Source organism: Drosophila navojoa, chromosome 2 (assembly GCF_054131105.1).
Source record: "Drosophila navojoa isolate 15081-1374.11 chromosome 2, UAZ_NAV_1.0, whole genome shotgun sequence".
Taxonomy (NCBI): domain Eukaryota; kingdom Metazoa; phylum Arthropoda; class Insecta; order Diptera; family Drosophilidae; genus Drosophila; species Drosophila navojoa.
Window position 1 is genome coordinate 27883826 of NC_142890.1, and position 23933 is coordinate 27907758.

At 38.9% G+C, this 23933-nt stretch overlaps 1 protein-coding gene and 1 long non-coding RNA gene across 6 annotated transcripts; one reads left to right on the forward strand and one right to left on the reverse strand.

The window, feature by feature from the left end:
* Positions 1–7121: 7121 nt before the first annotated feature.
* On the reverse strand, positions 7122–23590 carry LOC108659814 (uncharacterized). 5 transcript variants are annotated; one of them, XM_018112925.3, is made up of 9 exons: positions 23384–23590; positions 22631–22846; positions 13476–14211; positions 12513–12781; positions 10136–10801; positions 9839–10065; positions 9535–9707; positions 8870–8993; positions 7122–7761 (listed from the first exon to the last, which is right to left on the reverse strand). In XM_018112925.3, exons 3-9 carry the CDS (start codon positions 14198–14200, stop codon positions 7630–7632), a joined length of 2316 nt encoding a protein of 771 aa, XP_017968414.1. In that variant the 5' UTR covers positions 14201–14211; positions 22631–22846; positions 23384–23590; the 3' UTR covers positions 7122–7629. The 5 variants fall into 5 exon arrangements, with proteins under 5 accessions (XP_017968414.1, XP_089119450.1, XP_089119441.1 ...); XM_089263324.1 differs by having other exon boundaries at positions 22631–22867; XM_089263315.1 differs by having other exon boundaries at positions 22631–22927.
* LOC149092345 (uncharacterized) lies at positions 19753–20427 on the forward strand. The gene is made up of 2 exons (XR_016196212.1): positions 19753–20146; positions 20210–20427. It is a non-coding gene; the product is annotated as an uncharacterized LOC149092345 (long non-coding RNA).
* Positions 23591–23933: the final 343 nt, after the last annotated feature.

The following is a 23933-nucleotide window of genomic DNA, read 5'->3' on the forward strand; positions in this document are numbered from 1 at the left end:
CTTCAAATTCCAAAAACTCATATTCGAAATATCAGTTTTTCCAACAAGAAAAACAAACTAAAATCTACTTTAAAAATGCATATGAATAATATTTATTACACACACACGCACATAAGGCACGAAAAATTAATATGATTTAAAAAAAGAAAAAAGAATATTTAAAACAAAACGAAAAAAATCAAACCTTTGAAAATATTGTACATAATTTTACATATAATTTTGTAATTATGTATGTATTGATTGAGTTTCTTTAAAATCTAACTATTACAATGTTTGCTTAATTTTAGCAATTTATTTTTAAGAAAAATAAACAAACTAAACATTTGTTTAATTTTATTTGTAGATACGTAAGGTAAATAGAAAACCTAAAATGCGAAATTAAACAACAAATCCCGAACTAAACTGTAAACTATATTAACTGGATGGCCGACAGTAGCTATATAAAACTCCGAACTTATATATATCAACATTGTATGCAATATTTCTCATTACGTTTATTTACACACGCCAACACCAACACACACACAATTACACATAAGATATACTTATAACCATACATATTGCAAACTGTATACATTATTATTAAAAATGGTAAACAGAACAACTGATTTCGTCACTGCTGCTTGAGACCATTGAGAGTATTACCTCTCCTTTGGCAGCCATTCAATTCCATAGATACACATACATACGAATCATTATGTGACTATATGATATAGTATATATATAACACATTACTTTCGGATGGACACAGGTAAATTTCGAATACAAAAATTCATTTTGCATATAATCATAAAATTAGTCGAAAATGTCATGTATACTTAAATCATAATACTATTCCGTATTACCCTTTGGCTAAACATTAGAATCAAATATATAGAAAATTAACAAAATACAAGTTATACCAAAAAAAAAAAAAAACAAAGAGGAAACAAAACAAAAATGAAAATACAAGACTAGTACGAATAAAACGAAAACTGATTGGAACACAATTATATATTGCCTTCAATATATGCGAAAAGTACATTTATCTCTTACACTCATTCACGCATTCACTTACACCCACACGCTAGTTCAAATACACATACAACCACACTCCCTCACACATATTATCATAATATAAACATTATGTTTTGCCATTACATTTAATTAGATACTAAGTGAATAGTTATTTAATTCACTTCATGTTATGTATGTATAGAGAACGACAACATTGTATCAGACAATTGAAATCTGAATAAAGCAAGCATATAAACAAGTATATAAGTCTGTTCAATTCTCGACTACATTATATTTTTGATTTTTCCCTCAGACCTGTTTGCTTTCCTGTGTTTCAAAAATGAAAAATTTCGATTATACAATAAAGAAAATGAATAGATATTATAGAAAATTGATAGCTAGAGTAAGACGGCGTAAATGGCACCCTAAGCTGCTCTCCCCGTTACCTCCGTTTGGTAAAAAGTTCATAAAACTGACTAATAAGAATAAATTTTTCACCAAGTTAGTGTCAACTAGAAAAAGGGCCAAAAAACTTACTAAGAAGGGTAAAAAGACCTCTCGCTTACCTTTAATTAAGAAAAGAGCACCCAGATTTCCTAGGGCCACTAAGTTGTCCACCCCCTTACACTCAACTGGTGATGATTTATGGATCAAGTTTAGTGAGTCGGAGATCTGTCCGCCCGTGCGTTCTTTTTATAGTACAATTACGCAGGACGGGCCAACTGCTTACCCCAAGTTAAAGACTTTTGCTCTATCCAATCGCCGGTATCCACCACCGCAAGATCCGCCGTCCCAAGATACACCGCCTCAGTGTCCGATCAGCTTTTCGGAGATTCCAAAAGCTTGTATATTTGATCATTTCTACGAGCAAATACAGACGTCACAGAATAAGCAGCATAGCTCGTGGAAAATCTACCGTGCTTCTGACGCTTCTGAGACACTACCTCATGAATATGACATACGGTGCCGATGCAGAGCCTCGCATCATTGGGGTCGTAACATTATCGAAAGCGAACGGATCTATCAAGACCATACCACATGTTTCATTATGTAATTCGTTACCAAATTATTTGACTGTTATTAGGTAATAATAACTATTTTGGACAATGCTCTATTCCAAATAAAAGCTGGGTACGAAATTTTATATGAATATCTGAATCACAAATTATTTCTTACCATAAGATAAAATCTGTATTTATATTTATTTCTCCTTTCATGTGCGTTCCTTATAGCATTTAAGAGCCGTATATCACTCTGTTTGCTTAGCTAACTTTATGTATCAAAGTTTAAAAAACTCAAAAAAAAAGAAAAGAAAAAAGGAAGTACAGTTTATGTGGAAGTAAAAAGTTGACAGAACTAATCTGAAAATGCAGGAAGCTCCATGCCAACTGTCAAGGCTGGGTACAACTGTGAAAATGAACTGTGTACACACAGCCTCGATGATGTCAATGGCCCGATGTCCTGTGAAAGCAGCATAACAAAAGGTATCTAAACATGGCGCATATACATACCTCCCATGGCCCGCCCTGGGCAACTCTCGGGCCCCGCTGCATTTACAATTTGTGGTCAGCCGTCGTCGCTGCGGGCGAAGTTGATTTCGCTTTTTATTGGATTTAAGCGATCATCGTTCAATTTATAGACAAATCAAATAACATTTTTTACTGCAGGTCGCGTTTTATGTGTTTCGACGTTTGATAAAAATAAAACGGAAAACCGGGAATAAATTGGATTTGCTGTTGGCATGCAAATCGTTTGGCGCCACGCTACAGTCAGGATTAGGTTGAAGCCTTTAATCACCTGACTAACCGATGCCCAATGCCAACTTTTGTTGGCCGGGTTAATGAAGCGCCTTGCACTGGCGGAAATCAAAAATCCACAGTGAACAATGCTGGGCGGAGCCTAGACGTGGGCATGGAGTCGTTCCCTCTGGAGCTCAAGAGCAGGGCCGGGAGTTGAACAACAATCCTTTTGTGCTGGAATCCTCGACTGTCAGCTGTATCAATATTGTTACAGTTCATTTTGTTTGGCCTCGACAAATAAAGCATTTTATGCAACCAGTCACCCGGCATTCCCCGGCCCAGCGTCCACTCGTCTCAGCCGAACTATGCTATTTGCCTTGGCCATTGGCCAGTTTTGAGTTCTAGGTGGGCGTGTTTGTGGGCATGGTCCATTGAATTGGCATTGAGCTGAGCAGAGTCGAGACTTCAGCCGGCATCTGCGGGCCAACTTTGCATGCCACATGCCGCATGCCACATGCGCTCCACAATCCTCGCGCCTCGCCCAATCAAAGTTCAAATTCCATTGCTGAACTTTAAGAGTTTCAGTTTGACTGATAATTTATAGACAGGAGCATTGAGCTCCATTCGTTTCATTATATATATATATATATAGAGAGAGAGAGAGATAGATGATTGAGTATGTGTATTGAATCTATTGTTATTTAACTGTAGCTTAGACTGAGCTCATGATGGGTTTATATTTGATATAACTGTGTTTGCTCAATTGAAAACTGTTAAAGCAGCAAGAAAGATGCAAATTCAAAAGGTCAATTGTTTTCCAATTAAAGCAATTAGAGAATGAGGGGCGTATGCAATGGTACTGCAGACTGAACTAACAGAGAAGAAATTAACACAAAAGAGAATTTACGAAAGAGAAAAATTGATTGAAAAATTGAGCCAGGCTCAAGTCATCCAATTGGAATATCCTTTAAAGAGCTAGACATAGCAGAGAATGCAATGAAAATCCCCATAAGAAATCGCTTTTAATGTGTGTTGGGCCATAAATTCTGTTGTTAAGCTCACAGACGTTGGAATTAAATGATTTAAATAGCGCTTCTGGCCGAGGAGGAAATTTTGAGAGAGAAAAAAAACCGGGTGCAAGTGGAAATCGGACAAATGCGAATGAAATTTGTGCGCGTGAAGCCGTGTGAAAGTTGTTGCCGCTGCCGGCTCGCTCATAAATAAATAAAATTCTACTTAAACAAATGTGTGTGCTTGTATGTGTGTGTGTGTGCGTGTTAGCTTGGCTGTGTGTAGCACACAATTTTGCGAGAAATGCTCTTTTTTTATTTCTGGCACTTTTTAATAAAACTTTGAAATGAATTACTCAAGTTGACGCTTGGCTTCATCTTGCTCTTCCTCCCGAAATAGTTTGAATGAGTTTTTTTTCGAGCTAGATTATGTTTTATAATTTACTTATTATAACATCATACATATACCAAATGCTCACTGGCTATGCATACCAAGACAACATCAGCGAATACTGAAGAGAGAAAAAGAAAAATTTGAAAATGAAAAGTAAAATAATCAAAACAAACATTCTGCTCTTAACCTAATCAGATTGATAGGCAACTGAAAATTGCAGAGTATTGCAGCTTCGTTGTGGCAACCGTTTCCCTTTCTTACATAATTCTTGTTCCTGTTTGTTAGCCAGCCAAAGTTGGTAAGATTTACGTTTGCCATTTGCAGTGGGAAACTAAAGAAAAAATAAGGCAACTAAGATGGAGGGAGGGCGAGCGGACTATCAAGTGCAACACGTGGCGCGTAAAGTCAGAGGAACAAATGGGTCTGAGGGCCGGAGAGAAAATGGAATTATGCCAGCTATTGTCAAGCTATTAATTTATGAAACTAATGCGGTTGGCACCGCGTACAGGACATTACACAAGTGCGTTAAGCAGAACACAAACGAATAAAGACGCAAAACTCACAAGCAAAAATATGGCACAGCAACAGAGAAAAAAACCATTTGAGGTAAAGGGTTATTTAAGCTACATCCTAATTTGAAGTGAAATTAAATTTACTTTGGGTTATTCTAGTTTACATGTTGTGTGCCAACCAAGTTAAGTTATCCCTCTATAGCGCTGTCAACCTTCTGAAACTAATTGCAACATATTTTCTTTGAAATGCAATCTGGATATACGCACGAGTCCGCTGAATACATACATACGTCCATATATACATGCAAACACATGCCATCATAATTATATATACACACCCACACACATGAAAACATCAACTTTGAAGTGTATACTGCCTAAGCCCCATCCACCCATCCTCCGTACACCCATCCACTCAGGACATCAGGACATCTTCAGCAGCGTAGTTCAATGCACCGCCAGGACGTGAGTAGGAAATTATTAAGTCACAATGGGCCAACGGCAACAGCAACAGCAACAACAAGAGCAACAGCAGGAGCAACAGCAGCAGCAGCAGCAGCAGCGACATTTGTGCAGATAAAAATTTATTTGCGATGCGCCAGGTGCGGCTGGCGTTGAGAAGGATTCGGTTGCCTCACCTGGCTAGGATGAGGATGCGACAGGAAATTCATCAATGTCTGCAGCGTCTGTTGGCTCCATGCGAGGCGTGCTCCATTCTTCAGCAGAGCCTGAAATTGCCTACAAGTCTGAGAAATAAATAGAGTGTCTGTAAATGAGGGGACGATGACAGCGTTCGCGCTGGGCTGGCTCCTGGAAGCGGGCTGTAGTTATTTACGGACCGGAGACAGCGCACAAACCACGCCAAAGGAAACGACTGTGAATTCATTCTCTTCTTTAGCTCCCTATTTTTTTTTAGCCAGGAGGAAATTATGAATTTTTTTCTGTTTTACTTGTCGCTTTTAAGATACAATTTTCCGTTAAAGCAGCACATTTTATGCAAATGGGCTACTTTGATGTGCTGGCGCCATCTATGGGCAAGAAGCAAAACCATCAGCGAATTAGCATCAGGCGTGAATAAAGCCAAACCTAAATTTACCCTTGGCAAACGTACTTAAGGCAGATGCATACGACAAAAGAGCCTTAGTAAAGATTAAACTATTCCAGTCGGAGTAACTAATAAGTAAAATAGAGTCAACCAACATTTATGTGGACGCTTTTAAAGAAAACGCGCGAGTTAGTCTGCAGGGCACAACACACAGAATTCTCGGAAAGAAATAACGAAAATATGTAGTTATTCGTGTGGTTGTATTTTAATCTGACATGGCTCATGTTTGCCATCTCGGAATCCGCTGTCTGTCTGCTTGGCCGGCCAGTCAGTTGGCACTTGGCACTTGGCACTTGTCAGCGGCACTCGGCGCGCCGAGCGAAATTAACACGTTGATCCTTTGTCAAATCAGTCAAGCGCACTCAAATGCGCAAAATCCACAAAAGTGACTGCAAAGCGAGCGAAGCAAACCACTACACCAACCACCCATATTAGCACCACATCCACATCCACACCAACTCCTATTCCCACTCCCACTCCGCATGCACTCGCCCCGCCTGCAAAGAGCTCAACAATATGTAAATTCTCATATACGTGTGGCCAGAAATAAGCTACAGTCAGCTAAACCCACTCAAGTAGCACAGACAGAGCCCAGAAATAAAGAAGGCCACATACTAGAGTAAAAAGTACAAAAGCTGAGTATAGATTGGCTTATTAGAATACTTGCTTCGATTTTCATTTAGCATACTATGCAAATCAGAGAGACGCAAGCTCTGCATACAAATTCCAAATTTACGGCGAATCGAAATTAAAACTATAAATAAAGCATAAATAACTTTGAGCCTAACTCTTGAATTTATTTCAGCCTATTTAGCATAGTACATTTTGAGAGAGGTAAACTCAAGCGCAGCTTGTTTATGCAGTTCATAAAACTAATTTAGTGTAGCACTGGTGTAAATTCTATATATGTATATGCATATACTTGTCCTTGAATGCATATGTAAATAGTTTTGCTAAATCTGAGACAGCCTTCATTCTATGTAATGGTTACATGAAATTCAGGAAAATGTCACTCTATATGCCAAAGGACATCCTGCAAGGGCTATTCGATTCTCATTTTGCACTCGAATATAACATTTTCATATTCAACTCTTCCATCTAGACATATAATTTCTTAGTCATGCTGAATTAAATCTTCATTTTGTTTTGGAACATATCAATAATTCTATTTCCTCTCTCATCAACCACTCCTTTCCTAAAAGATTTCAGAATTAATAAAAACTCGTTTTGCATTTTACACTTATGCATAATTAATTAATTATTTTATTGAGTTATTTTTACTTGTTCGCTATACTTAAATCAAATTCATATTACATTTGCGTATTTAGCAACGCAATTCACATCAATATCCATTTCTTTAACATCTTTTTGTTTTTTTGTCATTATAATTATTGTTTTATGTCAAATTAACTTAATTGTTACAAATACTTGGGCGTTCACATACATGTGCTCATATGTCTGATAATGCAATGTAAGCATTTATGGTAATTGTATTCAGTGTATTCATTGTATTCATACTAAATAATCGAATAAACACTGAGAGATTGTGTAATTTACAATATATTCTTGAATGCGCTGCTAGGAAACATCAATCACAATATACATATATTAAATATATCTATATGTAAATATATATAAATATATATATGTGTGCATGTGTGTTTGCATTTATATTTGTTTTTATTTGCATATGTATATGTAGCTGCTATAGACTGCATTTTCTGGCCATTGCATTCCAAATATCTTGCAACATTCATTTCATATGCACACACGTATTTGCCAATCAAATGTATTTACGATTTTCATTTGATTCTGCTCCGGTCACTGTTGTCTCTCTCTTGTTGTTGTTGCTGCTGCTGTTAGCCACGGCGCCTTAATTGCCGGCATAGTCCTCGATGAATGTGTCGATAATGTAACGCTTAACTTCGTTAATCGATGTCCTCTTGTTGCTGCACTGCAGCCGCTCCTGATGCTCGGGCAGCACAAGCAATTGCTGCAGCTCGCCCTGGAAATGCGTTTACGTTTGTAAATGTTTTGTTAATTAAATGTCTCGTATTTCGTATAGGGAAAGTTTTATATGATAATTATCTGACTATTAAGCTATATTATGGGACCACGATGCGTATGCGTTATCGGCTTTATACAGCACTGAAACTGCACATCACATGCGCCGCGTTAAATTCACAGTTATCGCATTAAATTGTTTGCACAATTTATGGCTCCTCCCTAAAGCTCTCCCCAACCTCAATTTTCGCAACGGCAGTTGAAATTGCAGAAATTGCTTGTAAACTGTCACACATTGTTTTTCCCAGCGCTGCGGGCGGTTCGCCGGGATGAAAATCAATTGGGAAATTAATATTACAAAAATTGTTTCCCCTTTATGGTGCACGGCAGCAGCTGTGCGTGTGATGAAATATATGCATTAAAATGCGTTGAAGGGCTGACGTATTGATATCGAAACTATACAAAGGAATATTATATAGAATTTATGGAAGCGAATCGATAAAAAAATTGGTTCGGTATTGACTGATTCTGTGAGTTGAACACATAGAGGAGTTTTTGCGCTACATACTACACTATGTATAAAAAGCATCGATAAATATCGATAACAAATAAATGGGCTCGTTATTAACTGATTCTGTGAGTTGAAAAAGTGGATGAGGTTTTGTGATGCTTCACTGAACAGCATTGTGTGGCATTGTGTATACATAATAATATCGATAAATTGTCGATAACGAATAGTTGGCATGACTAACGTAGTTTTGTTGCAACTGTATATGCGACATTATGAAATGAAAGTATGTACATTAGCAAGTTATCGATAAATTATCGATAACTAAATTTGGTTCATATTTTATAAATTGTTTATTTTACTAATTAGAACTTCAATCTAATATTGATATCGCTATTTTTCAATACAATTTTTATCGATAATATATTGCGAATGAAAAATGTTTATAATAATGAGAATACTGCGATTATTCAGCTGATACTGATTAGTATGTATGTGTGTATATTAAATTTATTATATCGAATTTCAAATCTAACAAGTTGCCGTACAATTTATTGCGATAGATTTGTCAATTATTTTCAGAATTTGTCCCCATACTCACATTAAAGCCGCGTCCAATTTCCACATCCGCGTCCAGGGGCAGCGTGAACAGTCGCTTCGAGACAACAAAACTGTTTGTCCACAAGCAATCGACGTAAATCGATATGAAATCGCCATTTTGTATGCTGCAGCATCGCGCGTGAGTAGAGAGGTGCAAATAATTAAAATAGTACATTCGCCGAGCATAGAAAAATGTGCCAACGGCCTTTGACAAATGGCGCCCACTTTAACCGAGTGTCGATTCGCTAGCTGGTGTTGTTTGGCAAATAAACACCAACACACACGCACACACAGAGGCACAGAGTGCCACTCGATATTCATATACATATATTTGAGTGGGGGTATGTGTGCGACTGTGTGAATGTGTAAATGCGTGTGTGTACATATGTGAGCGACTGTGCGTGCTATTTGCATGTGTGTCAAGTGCTTCGAGTGTTTCCACTGTGCACGTTCATTGGCACAAGCAATTTATGTTAATAAATTGAAAACGCAAATAAAATGAAAGTGTCAATGATAGCAATGGGCAATAAGCCACAAAAACATACACCCACACACGCACTTACCCAGACACACACACACAGTCGCAGACATGGATCATTGTCAAAGCACGCACACTGATTACTATCTGGTATGGAAACATCAACAACAACACCCTCTGCCACTCACCTGATGGCTACTTGATGCCAGCGATAATCATATAAATTGAATTTCACCGGCAACATTTCCGTTGTGTTGTCGCGCTCCAAATATAGACGCAGTCCATCCTTGCACGCCTCCAGATACAGATTGTGTGTGACATTGCGTATGGAGAATATTGTCGATGCATTTTGCGTATCATTCTGCAAATGGAGGATTGTGTGGTAAATTGAAAAGCAGTTCGAAACTAGATCATACACATGGTTATAGCTGTTAACATTAATATTCAGGAAATTAATATTGTCTTTTAAAGTATGCCACCTAGGTAGCTTACCTTAGCTCGCAGCGTGATCATCAGGGTAAAATTTTGCATATTCCGCCAGCTGCGTATGTAGCCCATGTTCGAAGGTGTGGAAGACGAGGATGAACCCACGGAAAAGGCTGTCGTTACGTCCGGCACATCAGCCATGGGCAAACTGTCGTTGCTGGCCACAGATGACAATTCGTCAGCATTGGACGCGGGCAGCTTCTTGTAGAACTTGAGCAGATCGCTAATGTCGTCTGTGGAGGGGGATTTGCAATAAATAAGCATGCAGCTGGTGAGCAAGTGAGCAGATGAGGCTAGTCTTACCGCTGCACTCGAAACTGTTGCAGTTGCGCTGCTCGATGTTGTAGCCCTCGCAGAGTAGCGTGGAGAGCGCTATGCTTTTGGTAGCCTTGCGTTTTTTGTGCTGATTATTTGCACGTGTCCTGCGACGGTCATTACGTGCAACTGGCACAAAGCTGACACCTGTGCGCGTCGCTTCATTACCGTCGCTTGTTAACCCAGTTGCTGCTGCTGCTGCTGCTGCCGTTGCTGTTATCGTTGACTGTGTGCTTTTATGCATCAGTGTGCTCGTTGTAGAAGCAGCTGCAACAGCTGCTGGTTGCATCATCATCAGTAGCGCATCCTCAGTCCCGTCCATGTCCTGGCTGAGCACTTCATTATTATCAGCATTGAATGCGGCTGCCGTTGCTGCCGTTGCTGCCGTGCCCATCACCCCTGGCACATCATTATTCGCCTCGTCAGCAGCTACTTCAGCGTCATCCACATCAAGCTGCCTCTGCCCCACGCTTTCATCCTGTCCAACCTCGTCATCACCGTCATCGTCCTCGTCATCCTCGTCATCTAGATTCAGATTCATATTCATGCTGATGCCCACCAGTGGATTGTCCAGCAGACAGCGACGGAAACGCTGCTGCACACCTTTGCCGCAGGTGACACTGCAAAGCGTAAAATCGCTCCAATCGTCCCAGCCTATAATTGATAAATGCAACACCTGGGCATTAAATTAATTCAACTGTCGATTCTCTGGCAATTTTATAGGCTTTTAAGTAAATATCTTTACTCGAAAGAGAATCCATAAAAAATTCAATAAAAATGCGAGTACTTATGGGTTAATTGTTATTCATTGTTTTTAACAAATATGACATATTGACCTTATACATATATGTAAGTATGTATTTAATTATTACAATTCCACTTACTGATTGAGGTTGTTTAAATCAAATAATTTAAATAATATATACAATTATTTATTAGCCATTTTTGATACACATGACCAGCCAAACAAGAATCAATGTTGTTTTAATAACTAGAAATAAATAGTTTTTTTTTTTTTTAAATAATAAAACATAGAATCATTTATTAATAATTTTAAATATTTACTATACTAAACGAAAGACATCAAATTTTTCCATTAATGCATCAAATATTATTATATTTTATCGAATTGATTTAAAATACATATGATGAGTAATTAACTAATATATTTTCATTATTATTTACATATAAGTTATTACTTGACATATATAAGTGAAAAATAATTTATATGTATGATTTTACAACAATATTTACAAAATAAATCATATTTTAAGCACATTTATATATTTATATAGAGAAAAATCATTATGCCTAGTTAGAATCCTCAATCTTGGTAATCACCTATCCATGTATTTATGTATGCGTATATCTTTGTATGTATTTTCGTGTCTATAAATCATTTTATATATGTACTCATTGGCGTCTATGAGTCTGTTTGTGTGTGTGTAGGAACTAGAAGTGACTACAAATATAACAAAATCGCGTTTGGTTTTTATGTTCCCCGGCTTTTCTATGCTTTTCACCGCAAAAACCTCTTGAACTGTTGCCACAATTTGCTAGTGTGTGTGTGTGTGTGTGTGTGTGTGAGTGTGTGTGTGTGTGTGTGTGTGTGTATTTGGCTCTGCTATCTATCTCTTGACACAAAAGTCAAGTGCTACATCCCACAAGTGATGCAGACTGCCAGAAAGTGCCTTGCGCCGAGCCGCATCCTGTGAGCAGAGCAGGATAATCGGATAGACCGCAGCTAGTCGCCTGCTGCGTCATCATCATCGACATATCTGCTCTAAAGTACTTGGATTACTTTTTATAGTATTCACCAGACGACCTGGCCTAGTCGCACATGCACGACGACCGTTTTATTTGGGCTCGGTAATCAATATTTAATTGATTACAAATATGAGGAGCCCCATCATAAGTAGCCAGCATCGTCGTTTATATGTATGAAGTATTCAGGTTAGTACCTTTTAGTAAAGGGAAACGTTTGAGTCTGTTCATTCGCGCGATTCACGCTGCTTATGTGAAACCCCCATGCATGAGAGTGGGGTCAAATGGGTTTCAAACTACAAATGCAGCGAATTCTGTGAGCTGGCAATTAGGTCTGATTGGCATGCTGAGTTGCCCATGGACCCGGTTGGAAAACGGCGAGCCAGAGATGCCCGAAAAACTACGAAAAGCATCCGCAAAGACGATTTGGGGCACAATGCAACCAGCAAGCCAAATGCCAAATGCGATTAACAAGCGGAACTGCCAGAACAACAACAATAGCAATAGCTGGGAAAATTGAGTAGCAACAAGTACGTAAGAGTAGGGGCGGAGCGGGGCGGGGCGTGGCGTGGCGGTGCGAGCTATTATGGGGTCAACTTACCTAAGTGCTTCCAGATATGATTCTCAAATTGGGGCGTCCAACGATGCAGTCCGTTGACGCTGATGCGAAGCACATCCTTATCGCTGCCCACATCTAAACCTGATCCCAGCTCGGGCCGTTGCAATTGCCTGGACTCAAGGGGAGAGTCCGAGCTGTTGGTTACCGCTGAGGCAGGCAGTAATTTGCCAAAAGCAATTAATTCCGTAGGCAACATTTTCAGCATATTAGCATCGAAGCAATGCAGCGGCTCTAGTGTGGCATTCAGTTGCCTGCAGAGAGTGTGACGAAGAGATGGGGGAAAAATGAGGAAAGAAGATACAGATAGAGACAGAGAGAGAGAGAGCAAAGGTTATATAAAGCCAATGAAAAGTCAGCACAAAATGAGAAACCGCACATGCACTAAGAATGAGAGCGCTTTGTGGTTTCACTGATTGCGCAATCAAGTTTTTTTTTATAGTGGAATTCCCAATGATTAATTTATTTATTTGCAAAGTATATTAATGTCAAACGGACACCTTTATATTTAACCTCTATTATTATTTAATGCTTAAAAAATTGTTTGAGTTTGATAAATTTAAATAAATATAAAAAGTTGCCGCGATTTTTAGAGGGAATATCATAAATGAGCTGAAATATTTTAATGGAATTCCATAAACTCGTATGTTGAAAATATCAGGGGAATCGTTAAATAACTCTATAAAGGTATAACAGAATTTGTATTTGAATTATTAAAAGAAGAAAATCTATTTGTAGACGGAATATCATTAACTTTTGTTTTATCTATGCAAACTTAAACTATATCTGGGGCAAATAGCATTAACTCCGTCCATATGGGCTTTAGAGATGGATACTTTTTGAACAGGGAACATCTGCCCTCCCTAACTAAACCTTTTTTCCGAGGGAATACCAGGGGTAGTTCATTTTTAATTAGCTGAATAATGTTTGCAAATGTATTGCACTTACCCCTCATATTGGTAGGCAGCGCCGCTGTCGCTCCAAGCACTGGAGCCGCTGACGCTGCCGCTGCGCCGAGTCCCTCCGGAAGCTGCATCGTTTCCCAGGCTGCCATCGCTTGCCTCAGCAGCGGCTGCGGCAGCGGCAGCAGCGGCGGCAGCTCCGTTGGCCATTTTGAGCAGCGAAGCGCCTTTGTATATCGTTTCCGGCGTTAATGTTATTAAAATGGAGGACGACTGCGTCGCGAAGGCCGAGGCCAGCGGCTGCTCGGCCAGCTCGGCGTCCGTAAAGATGCGCGCGGCGAGAGCTTTAACAATTACCGGGCTGGTGCGAATCAGCTCCACAATGCCTTTGTGTGCGCAGCGCCGCCGATCTGCAGTCGGCGTTGACGTCGGCGCCGCCGTTGCTGCAGCGGCGAGCAGCGCCAGCAGCAGCAGCAGCATCCAAATGGTTGAGCTGGGCAGATGAAGCAGATGATGATGTCGCATGGCTGCGTTTATTCTCGATGCAGCTGAAGTGCCCGCCATGGACACTGACTTCTTATATATATAGATATGTATATATATATATCTTTTATCTGTTTGATTGCGCGAACAAATTTCGCTCAGGTTGGCATTGCAGTTTTTATCGCGCTGTGGCTTCAATTTACTTGCGCCAAAAGTCACGTTCCGGGCCGGAATCTTGATTCTTTTATGAGGGCGCGAATGCTGAGCGCACTTAAAATGCGTTGACATTCATTTCTATGCTGCAAAGATGAAAAAACGCACAGAACTGTGAGATAGAAAAGTAAACCAGGAACCAGAAACAATGGGCGGAGCTCATTTAAATAAATTGAATGTTATGCTTAGGTAAACCATAATTTAGGGCGTCGAACAGAGCAACGAACCGAAAAATGAGAACTTGTGCAATAAAAGGAGAAGCGAACAGAGAATAAAAGCCATATAAGAAGCAATCATCTGACTATCATCCCACGGAATATAGTAAATATATAAAGCGCGAGCCACGCAAACTGAGAAAACTTTGATGTAAAGTGGGAAGGGCGAGGCGAAGTGACTACTGAAGTGCAAAGCGGCACTGTGAAAGGGTGAAGTGCAGTAGGCCGTGAAGCGAGAAGCGGAACAGGGAGCGAATTTCGAGTGTAGTTATCCAATTTAATTTATTTAGCATATGCAAACCAAAAACTGAAATTGACCACAGCTATCGTCTAGAGCTCAGCGAGCAGCCCCATTGCTTTTGATTACCTACTTAAATGAAAATAATTTCATTTGCAGATGCCAACAATTTATTTGCATAGTGGAACGTGCAGTACTTGACCCAGGATGTAGCGACTGCCAGCTCATGTTCAATGTTGCAGTTGGAAATGGATTGCAGCCATTAAGACTAAAGATACGTAGTCCGCCCCCTGTTGACCTGCTTGAATAGCCTGTTCCTGCTGGCCAATGCCACACGCAGACCACAGAAATAATTAAACGCAATCCTTTGGTGCAGTCAATTTAAGATATTTGCTGTGGGTGCCCTTAATCCAGCTCCCATCCAGTCATCAAAGTCAATGCATTTGCTTTCATATCCTGCTGCAGGAAATAAATATCCCGATTAAATATTTCAACTCTTTTGTAGTTCACCATATACCTCTGTCCCTCTCACTCTCGGTCTCTCTCTCGCTTTCTCTCTCTCTCTCTCTCTCTCTCACTATCTCTATCTCTATCTCTATCTCTGTCTCTCTGTTTCTAAAGCACGCTGCAGCAAACGCAATACAATGGTCATCCATTGTCCTGCCTGCTGGCTGAGCTCTGCTGCTGGCTTCTCCATAAACGTGCAATAATCAAATAAAATTTTTACGCACATGAGCGCAGCACCCTCCAGCTGCCCCCACAGCTCGCCCCGTCTGCACCGACCCCCTCGACCTGTCCAATGCCTTATCCTGGCAGCACATCCTGCTGCTGGCTGAAACAATGCGAGTAATGGCAGAGCAAAACATTTTGCCAGATAAATGTTGGCTCCTGCCTCTTGGCGATCTCTCTGTGTGTGTGTGTGTGTGTGTGTGTGTGAGTTTATCCATGTGTGTGTGTGTGTGTGCGTGTGTGTAAGCGGGGCTAACAAAGTTACGACTGGCACTGAAATCATTCGCAATGTGCATATCCTGTGCTGCAGGCGCATCCTTTTTCGCCAACAGAAGGAGTTATGTAAAATAAAACCAACCGGCCGTGCAAAATTGAGCTCTCAATTGTTTTACGGCATTGCCTGACCCAGTAAAAAAATCAAACTGAAAAGGAAAAGCAAAATAGAATAGTTCTCTCTGAGTTGGAAAATATTAAATACCCTTGTAAACTAAATATATTGTAATCGCAATGCACTATAAAAACTAATAATTAAATTTCTTTAGTCGGGCTCATTTTGCAACCATTTTAACCAGCACTGTGTATAGGATTTTGATCCATTCTAAAATCCCTAAAGCTTTACATGAATCAGTAATAAATAGTATAATAACATATAGCATCTCGGTTGCGCTGTGGCATATTCTCCGAGTCAGTTGAAATACCAAACATATAGGGTAGAACTGATAACCCGGTCAAGTCTAGCGTAACAGCGGAGGAGATACAATGTATGAGCCTGGCCCCGTCCAAGTAGATCCGTGTGCGCCGGCCATTCTGTTGGCATTTTCCATTTCATGACCATTCGTCAGGTCACTTTCAACTTTCAGCAGAGTCTCCGGGGGCGGCAATCAGAGTAATTGTTATTGTTTTTTGCTTCTGCCCTGCCCTTTGTATCTTTTGTTGCACAACTGTTGTTGTTGATGTTTTTGTTGTTGAACTGCTATTTTTTGCAAATTGTCAAAGTTGTTTCTTGCAGTTGAATATCAAATAAACTCAGGCTACGGGCCCTAAGTGAAATGCACATGTCAAATTTGAGCCTTCAATATTGACAGGACTGTTTCTATTTCAATTTTAATTATTTTGAAAGTACTTTTTGGTCGTCAGTAAGTCGGATAAATTAGACAAGTCAACAAACTTTGATAGAAGTACAATAAGCAATAATTAGAGTGAACGAAGGTTGACGTTCTGAGCCCGAGTCCGAGTCTGAAAGGACGATTTACATATCTGTCAATCACATCTGACTTGAGGTACATTGATGTTCTCTCACAAGAATACAATAAATGGCAATAATATAATAAATAAAATTAATAATTACTGCTTTTCAAAATATATCTCTTTTGCGTTAAAACTTTAGTTTAAAAGGTATTAAAAAAGAATTCGAGAAAGTTTTTGAATGCTCTGGTTAATGCCATCCAAAACCATCGAGATTGTACAATCGCAGACTAAGTTAGTAAAATCTTGTGGCCTATAATATCATACATATAGTAAATTCCCCAATTCATGCAGCCAAAAACATGATTCAATCATAAATAAAAATTCAGTTTAACTTACGACTCCATTCATAAAAGAAATTGAATTTCTTCATCAAAAGTTTCTTTGAGTAAAACCATTGTAGCGCTTGTTAGCGACTAGAAGAAATGATAAATTTTAAGTTTGTAAATTTATTTATATTAAAATGGGAAAATAATTTAAAGTAAAAGCAATTATTAGTTGTTAAATCGTTACACACTCTATAGCTTAAAGATATCACCTGCCTATTAAATGCATCCCATTTCAACACTATAACGATATACATGATAATTTAAAACACAACTATTAGTTGTTAAATAAGTTATCAATGCAATGACGGCAAGGTTGCCAACTCAAAACTATGGTCCTCTAAAAAACCGATCGTCTGTTTATTTACAAAAAAAAATTACATTTTGTATAGCATCTGTTTACATAAAATTCTGATGTTTAAATTAAAATTTGTAACAAATAATTTTCATCTTTAATTTTGCATGTTGATTTTGTTTATCCTAACCCTACCTTCACTCTTTCTGTTGTCATATTTGTAACGCTTTTCAAGCCGAAATGAAATATATTTTCTATTTATCAATCAAATGGGATTTTTTTTCAGTCAGTTAAATATGTATTTAGTGAAAAGTTTTCGTTTTATTGGGAAACTTTCCCTCAATCAATTTGATATGGGACCAGTCGCTGACCCGAAAGAAAAGACATAAAAAAAAACATGAAAACATTTCTGTTTTCAATGAAATGAAACCTTACAAAAAATACATTTCGTATGCGATTGATTATTATAAGGCAAAGCAGACGATAAATAAAGAGAGAGAAACCACACCAGCCAGGGCCAAAAAGGGCCACATTAAAAAATGAGAGACCATTATTACAAATAAATTGAAGGCCAGTTGAATGTCTCTTAATGTGCATGCGTGTGTGTGTGTGTGTGTGTGCGGGTGTTAGAAAGTTGCTCGCTTTGTTGGCAATGCTTGACATGATTGAATATCAAAAGCCAGTTGCCAAACGCAAATCTCTGGCATGTTTCGAGCGGTTCCCTAGACATCCGCGTGCACACCCACATCGAGAAGCCGAGGCGGACAACGGGTCGAAAATTTAACAAGTACGACTCTCAAAGGACTCGTAAAACTGATAGCCGCCCGCTCGAGCCAGCCCCGAGTTGAAAAGCGCCGCACGTTTTCCTAAAGTTCTACAAGTGGCGCAAGGAGAATTGCCAACGGGCGCGGACGGCTGACGGCTCGTGAGTGGGCGGGGCGGGGCCAAAGCGGTTCACCGGCAGGCTCTGGGTCGCCGGTCGTGTCTGTGCTTGGGAGGCAAATTTTCTGCATAAGCCAGCAAATATATTTTGTGCACAAATTATGCCTTAAATGCCCCCGGACGTAGTCACTTTGGCTTGGGATTCGCTTTTCTCTGTTTTATGCTCGTTCACAAAGTGGCCGAAGAGGTATATTGGCTAAATGCTATTGTTATGAAAAGCTGATCATAGGCAGCCATGTTCATTTATCTGTCGTTTTGAAAACTTGAAATAAAAAAAATAAGAATTTAGTTGAGATGACTAAATGAATTGCTATTTTGCAGGCGAGGCATTTCAAGGAATTTCTATACTCGACGCTTACAGAGCACAAGCGCATATCCAGCAGTCGAGAACAGCCGGCTAGAATATTCATATTTAATTTTGTTTGTCCATGTTGGAGGTTCTTGTACGTTCCACACGCATACGCAATTATCCTCGGGGACAACTGTCGCCTTTTATCAGCACGAATGATTAAGACCGAAATGTTTTAAAATTAATTTTATAGTGTCACCTCAAAGACCCGAGCATTCGCTGAGCCGTAATCTGGGCACCGCCATTATGCGGATTATTGCCAGCTGATACTCGTATCCTGTGTACTGTGCATAAAAATTGCCCGCACTCCACACTTAAACCACAATAAAAAGTGCCATAAAATAACCAATTGCCATCCCATATGCTGCACAGATTTGTCGCCGAGCGAGTCGGAGCTCACAAAAAGTAGAAACACATTAGAGCTCTCTTTTAGTGTCGCATATTCCGCACGCCATGCAGATGATATAAAAAAAGGACATCCCAGTAGTTGATAGCTGTCTGTATCCGTATCCATTGTCGGGCGACAGCAGTGACTGCCATTCAATAGAGTCGTCTCTGTTTCCCATTCCCTGTCAAACGCCGCCCATTCGTGCGTTTTTTCTTTCTTCCTTTCATGCCAACTCTCATAATATGTAAATTATTTTGCACCCAGTACAATTGAGGCAACTGCCAGGCCGAGGCAGGGCTCGGAGGCGTTGGACGCTGTGTTGATTCCCTTGTTTGCTGACGAACTTTATCAATGAACGCAAAAATTCCTGCATAGCATTTTATGCTGCTGCGTTTATGCCCTACCAAAGAGACAGAGATAGACTGTGGCTGAGGCAGAGAGTTGCAAAACATTATGCTTATTGAGTTTTATATGCAAACTTATCCTTTTGTTGAGTGACAATCTCTTGTATAATATAGCTGGGGTTAACTTTAGGTATATATGTATATTCACGTTTATATACACACATATAATCGGTTTATTAAGATAATATTTATAAGCAAAATATTGTATGTTAGGGCATCCAAAGCTCGACTTACTCTCTTCACTAAACTCTTCTCTTATTTCATCTGCTCCTTTTTGCTCAGCCACGCATTGTGGCTATATTAAATTCCGATTTTATTGATTTATATCTCGAGCATCTTCTATTTTTTATTCACTTAGGCAGCAGCTACAGCATCAGCTTAACGCATCCTTCTCGACATGACAATGATAATATAATCACTGACAGCATATATAGTTTTTACAGTCTTCTTTTTGGCCAAACCAAGACTGGAATTTAAAAAGTGAGCAGATAACTCGAATTTGTTTGCTGTCCAACAAAATTTGTTTTAGCTTTTAGCTAAATAAATACTTTTATCCTTTTCTCTCTCTATCCTATCCCTATCTCTCTGTTATTTGAAGTCTGAAGCTTTTAAGTATGTTCTACATTATTTATCTGCTTGGCTCAATATTTACGAAGCGTAACGACTTAAGAACTCAGCAATAAAATATATTCGTATAATATATTTTTATTTTTATTTCTTTTTAAATTATAAAATGACTTCCGTCAGATCCTCAGCTCTTAAAGTCCTTTAAAGCTAAATATATTTTCACTAATTTTTGCCATTTATCAGGCATGCAAATTACTTTGTCTTGACGCCCAATATGGAGAATCATGATTTACCGTAAATCCACTTAATAACTAAACAAATAAGTAAGTCACAAACGTCGAATATATTTCAATTTTCAGTCTTTGTATTATGCAAACTCATTTCAGATGAAAGTAAATTTATAGCCCATCAGTAAGCAACAGCAACAGCAACAACAACAATTACAAGTAAAGGACCAAAAGGTTGTGAGCTCCATTAACCAAATGCCTTGGCATCGGCACCGGAAACTGAAGGGATGTTGGCCCGCAGCGTATTCCGGCGTAATTTATGCGCACAATTAATTTTAAAATCCTAATCTCAGACAATATCAACATGCTCAACAGAGGCAACGGGATTCGTGCGGCAAATACCGCACTGGGCATATACAAAATATATACACCTGGCGAATATTATTGATAAATGTACAAGAATAAATAAACAAGTAATTACGTTCTAAGCGGAATCGCATGCCTATATGATACCCTAACTTATGTTAGATTTAAAGAATTTAAAGAGAGCGCGAGCTGAACTATGAGAAATTAACTTTTGTTCTAGATGGCACATCTAGAATATATAAATATGTAATGTTAATAAATACACACACATATGTAAAAATATATTCGCTAAAGTCTAAGCTCTACTTATTATATTGCGTTGGGAATAAACTTGGAAGCCTTGGAATCTTGGACGTTTGAATGCCTCAATCCAATTATTCATTATTGACGATAATAAGGCTGACTTAAGTCTTAAATTATTAAATTAAAGAAATTTCTTTTAGTTGTAAAATATAATAAAATTATTGATTACAAATCTTTCCCTATTAATAAGCAGCTTGACCTAGAACATCAAACCTTTACTTTCAAATAATCATGCTAATTGAATTCTGGTACATAGAGGTAAACCTTTTATACTCTGTGATTATTGCTATTAATATTGATATTATTATTTTTTTAAATGAAGTATTAGACACCTCCCTACTCATTTCATTAGTACAGGATATACTTTAAGCTTACTGTCTCGCTTGGGCAATTAATTAAAATTGAAGCGGAATGTTTACTAATTGGGTATTTAATTTTCAGCTGTGATTAGGCGCCTCTTCAAATACCTATTCGGCGGGCTGATAAGCGGTACCAGCAATGGCGCTATAGCTGTATCATAACTGGCAAGAGTTAACCCGTGCGATTTAAGTGGTCTCGTTCATGGTTTAATGAGCACATCAAATGCGAACTTTATAGGTAGAAGCTCAGCCCGGTTAGCTGGAAATGCTGCTCTTTGCGCTCTGCACTTACCGCCAGCTCGCTGTGCAGATGATAATTATAATGCCACTTAATGGTATAAGAGCTAGAGACCCATGTTGCCGTTACTGTTGCTGTGGCTGTTGCTGTTGCTCTTCTGCTCAGCTCCACTTAAATGCCACGGGCATTAAGCGCTTAAATTGCAGGAGCGGATTTAAGAGCACCAGGAAGTGCTTGAGCAACAATTAAATAAAAATTGTTGCTTAAAGATTTTATTGTTGAAGGTAAGGTGCATTTTTAAATAAAATTATAAAATAACACAAAAACTTATATAGGGAGGAAGAAAAAACTTGTATACAAATAGAAATGAAATATTGATTGTCAAATTGTATAGATATGTACATGCATACACAATTTATCAAAACATTGTGTTTACTTATTTCAGTTATTTATATATGTATTCAATAGACAGCTTGCAGCGCCCCATTTACAATAGCGCCAAGTGTCCCGCTTATGGCCCATTCCGCTCCTGTATTGCTTTTGCTCGTAAATTATGAACATTATCGCTAAGGACATTTAACTTGCAAATTACCATAGATCAGCATACCACAATGATGCGGGCACTATGGAACAACCACACCCACACATACACACGCACGCACAAGCACACAAATACAAACACCCACTCACGCATGCACTAATAGTAAAAAATATTCGTATGTACCTATAGAGACTCCCTCCCATTCTCTATTCTATTCCACATTATCTATATGTATACACATTATTTTTATTGCACGCCACATACAATATGCAGAAATCGTGGAATATTTGGCGGTATCTAAGCAAGAACTTTGCACATTAACCTGTTACCTCTGTTATCTTTATGTATTTCTAGAGCTTTTTCTTTTGAGTTTGAATGGAAATGGGTCTGGAGGATAGCTTAAAACAAGTTATCCCATATTCAATTATGCACAATTATGCACACACACGAGTCCCTCTCACACACACAGCCACAGACACATATTTACAAACACATAAATCAATCCACAGAGCAGTCAGTGGGGATCAGAGACAATGTGAATGTATATACATTTTATACTTTTGTGGCTACTTTGCTTTTTTTGCTTGATGTCGCTCGCTGTCTGCTCGAGTTTTATGCGTTCCATTTTATTATCACGCATGTCAGCTTGAATTTTATTTTAAATTACAGCTAAATAAGAATGAAGCTTGACAGAGGAATTTCCCAAGTCGTATGACATACAATTACTCTGAGAATATTTATGGTATTTTGTTTAGCCTTCTGATTAAACTTACCGGCAATCTCTGGTTTCGGCTGACTTATCGATGCTGTTACTAAATATCCATCATAATAAATTTGAGCCTCTTGGTTCGATTCCCAAGTGCGCACACACACACACACACGCACACAGTCTAAATTATGGCCTTGTTGTGGGCTTTATCGTCGTCTGCAGTTAGCTTTTAAGCCAAGCAGCTCATTCCTCGAATTTTCCACCCGAAGTAGCAAACAGTCTACGAGATACTGTATCCAAGCTATTTATTAAGTTTACAACAAATAAATTTGTATTTTAAGGAAAGTTGCTGGACTTTAATCTGAAAGTTTTAATTAAATGTTTATACGGCTTCTTTGTAGTATATGCATATTGTTGTGCTCGAATAATTTACAGTGCTCGGTAATTCATTCAATTAAAAACTTGCCGTCATTTGAATAATAATAAATGCCGTGGGCGTTTATTCAAATGTGAGAAGCAATTTTAGAGATCTTCATGGAATTTTAGGCCATTTAATTTCGAGCTCTGCATAACGGCAATTGCAGCAATATTTTAACTGTCGTGTGTGTTTTTGTGTGTGTGTTGCCGCAGCGGGCAGACCGCAAAGTGAAACTATTTTATCTTTTGTCAATTGCTGTGCGTAAAATTTGATTGCACACCTAATTGGCAAGCCAATTAAATTACACGTAACCACAATCAAAAACTAATTACAGTTAACTTAATTGCATTGTTTTTTTTATTTATTTATTTTTCGTAGTTCACAATACCAAGAGCTAACCACAGAATGTTTGCCAGTTGCGAAATTTGATATGAATTCGAGTCCGAGTTTTGGTTGTTTGGCCAGCCAATTTGTTGACTTGGTCACGGACGTTTCACACTGCTGGATTACGACATAAACCTCTACAAGTTGGCCAAGCTGCGAATCGAGCCAAGTTCTGTGGCATTCGGAGTGCGCGCCGCGAGCCAACTGTTTGCCCAATGCTTGCGGCAGCTGCTTTTATACCAGAGCCGAGTCCTTGCTAAGGCGTCGGCGCGGATAAATTGCTGGCTAGAAGCAAAGAGGCGAAAGGATGCAGCCGGCATCCTGGCTGCATGCGCTGCTCTTTTGCCAGCGTTTGTTTACATATGGCGACAGCTGAGGCCAAATGCCAGCCCGAGACTAGGAATCTCACTTTGTCTAAGATGCCATTGTGTGTGTGTGTGTGTATGTGTATATGTGTACATTACATTGAAGTTTTAATTGAATTGCGGCAGCAAGTTTTTAACTGCATTCCACAAACACAAAACACACAACACAAACACACAGCCAGCAAAGGTGTGAGCCAAGT

Bases quoted from the DNA above. Each gene is read 5' to 3' on its own strand.
- LOC108659814 (XM_089263339.1), bottom strand. From the start codon at position 14,200: ATGTCAACGCATTTTAAGTGCGCTCAGCATTCGCGCCCTCATAAAAGA. The intron at 12,782-13,475 runs GTAAGTGCAATA...CACTCTCTGCAG, and splicing joins GCTGCCTACCAATATGAGGG to GCAACTGAATGCCACACTAG. The intron at 9,708-9,838 runs GTAAGCTACCTA...CTCCATTTGCAG, and splicing joins TGATCACGCTGCGAGCTAAG to AATGATACGCAAAATGCATC.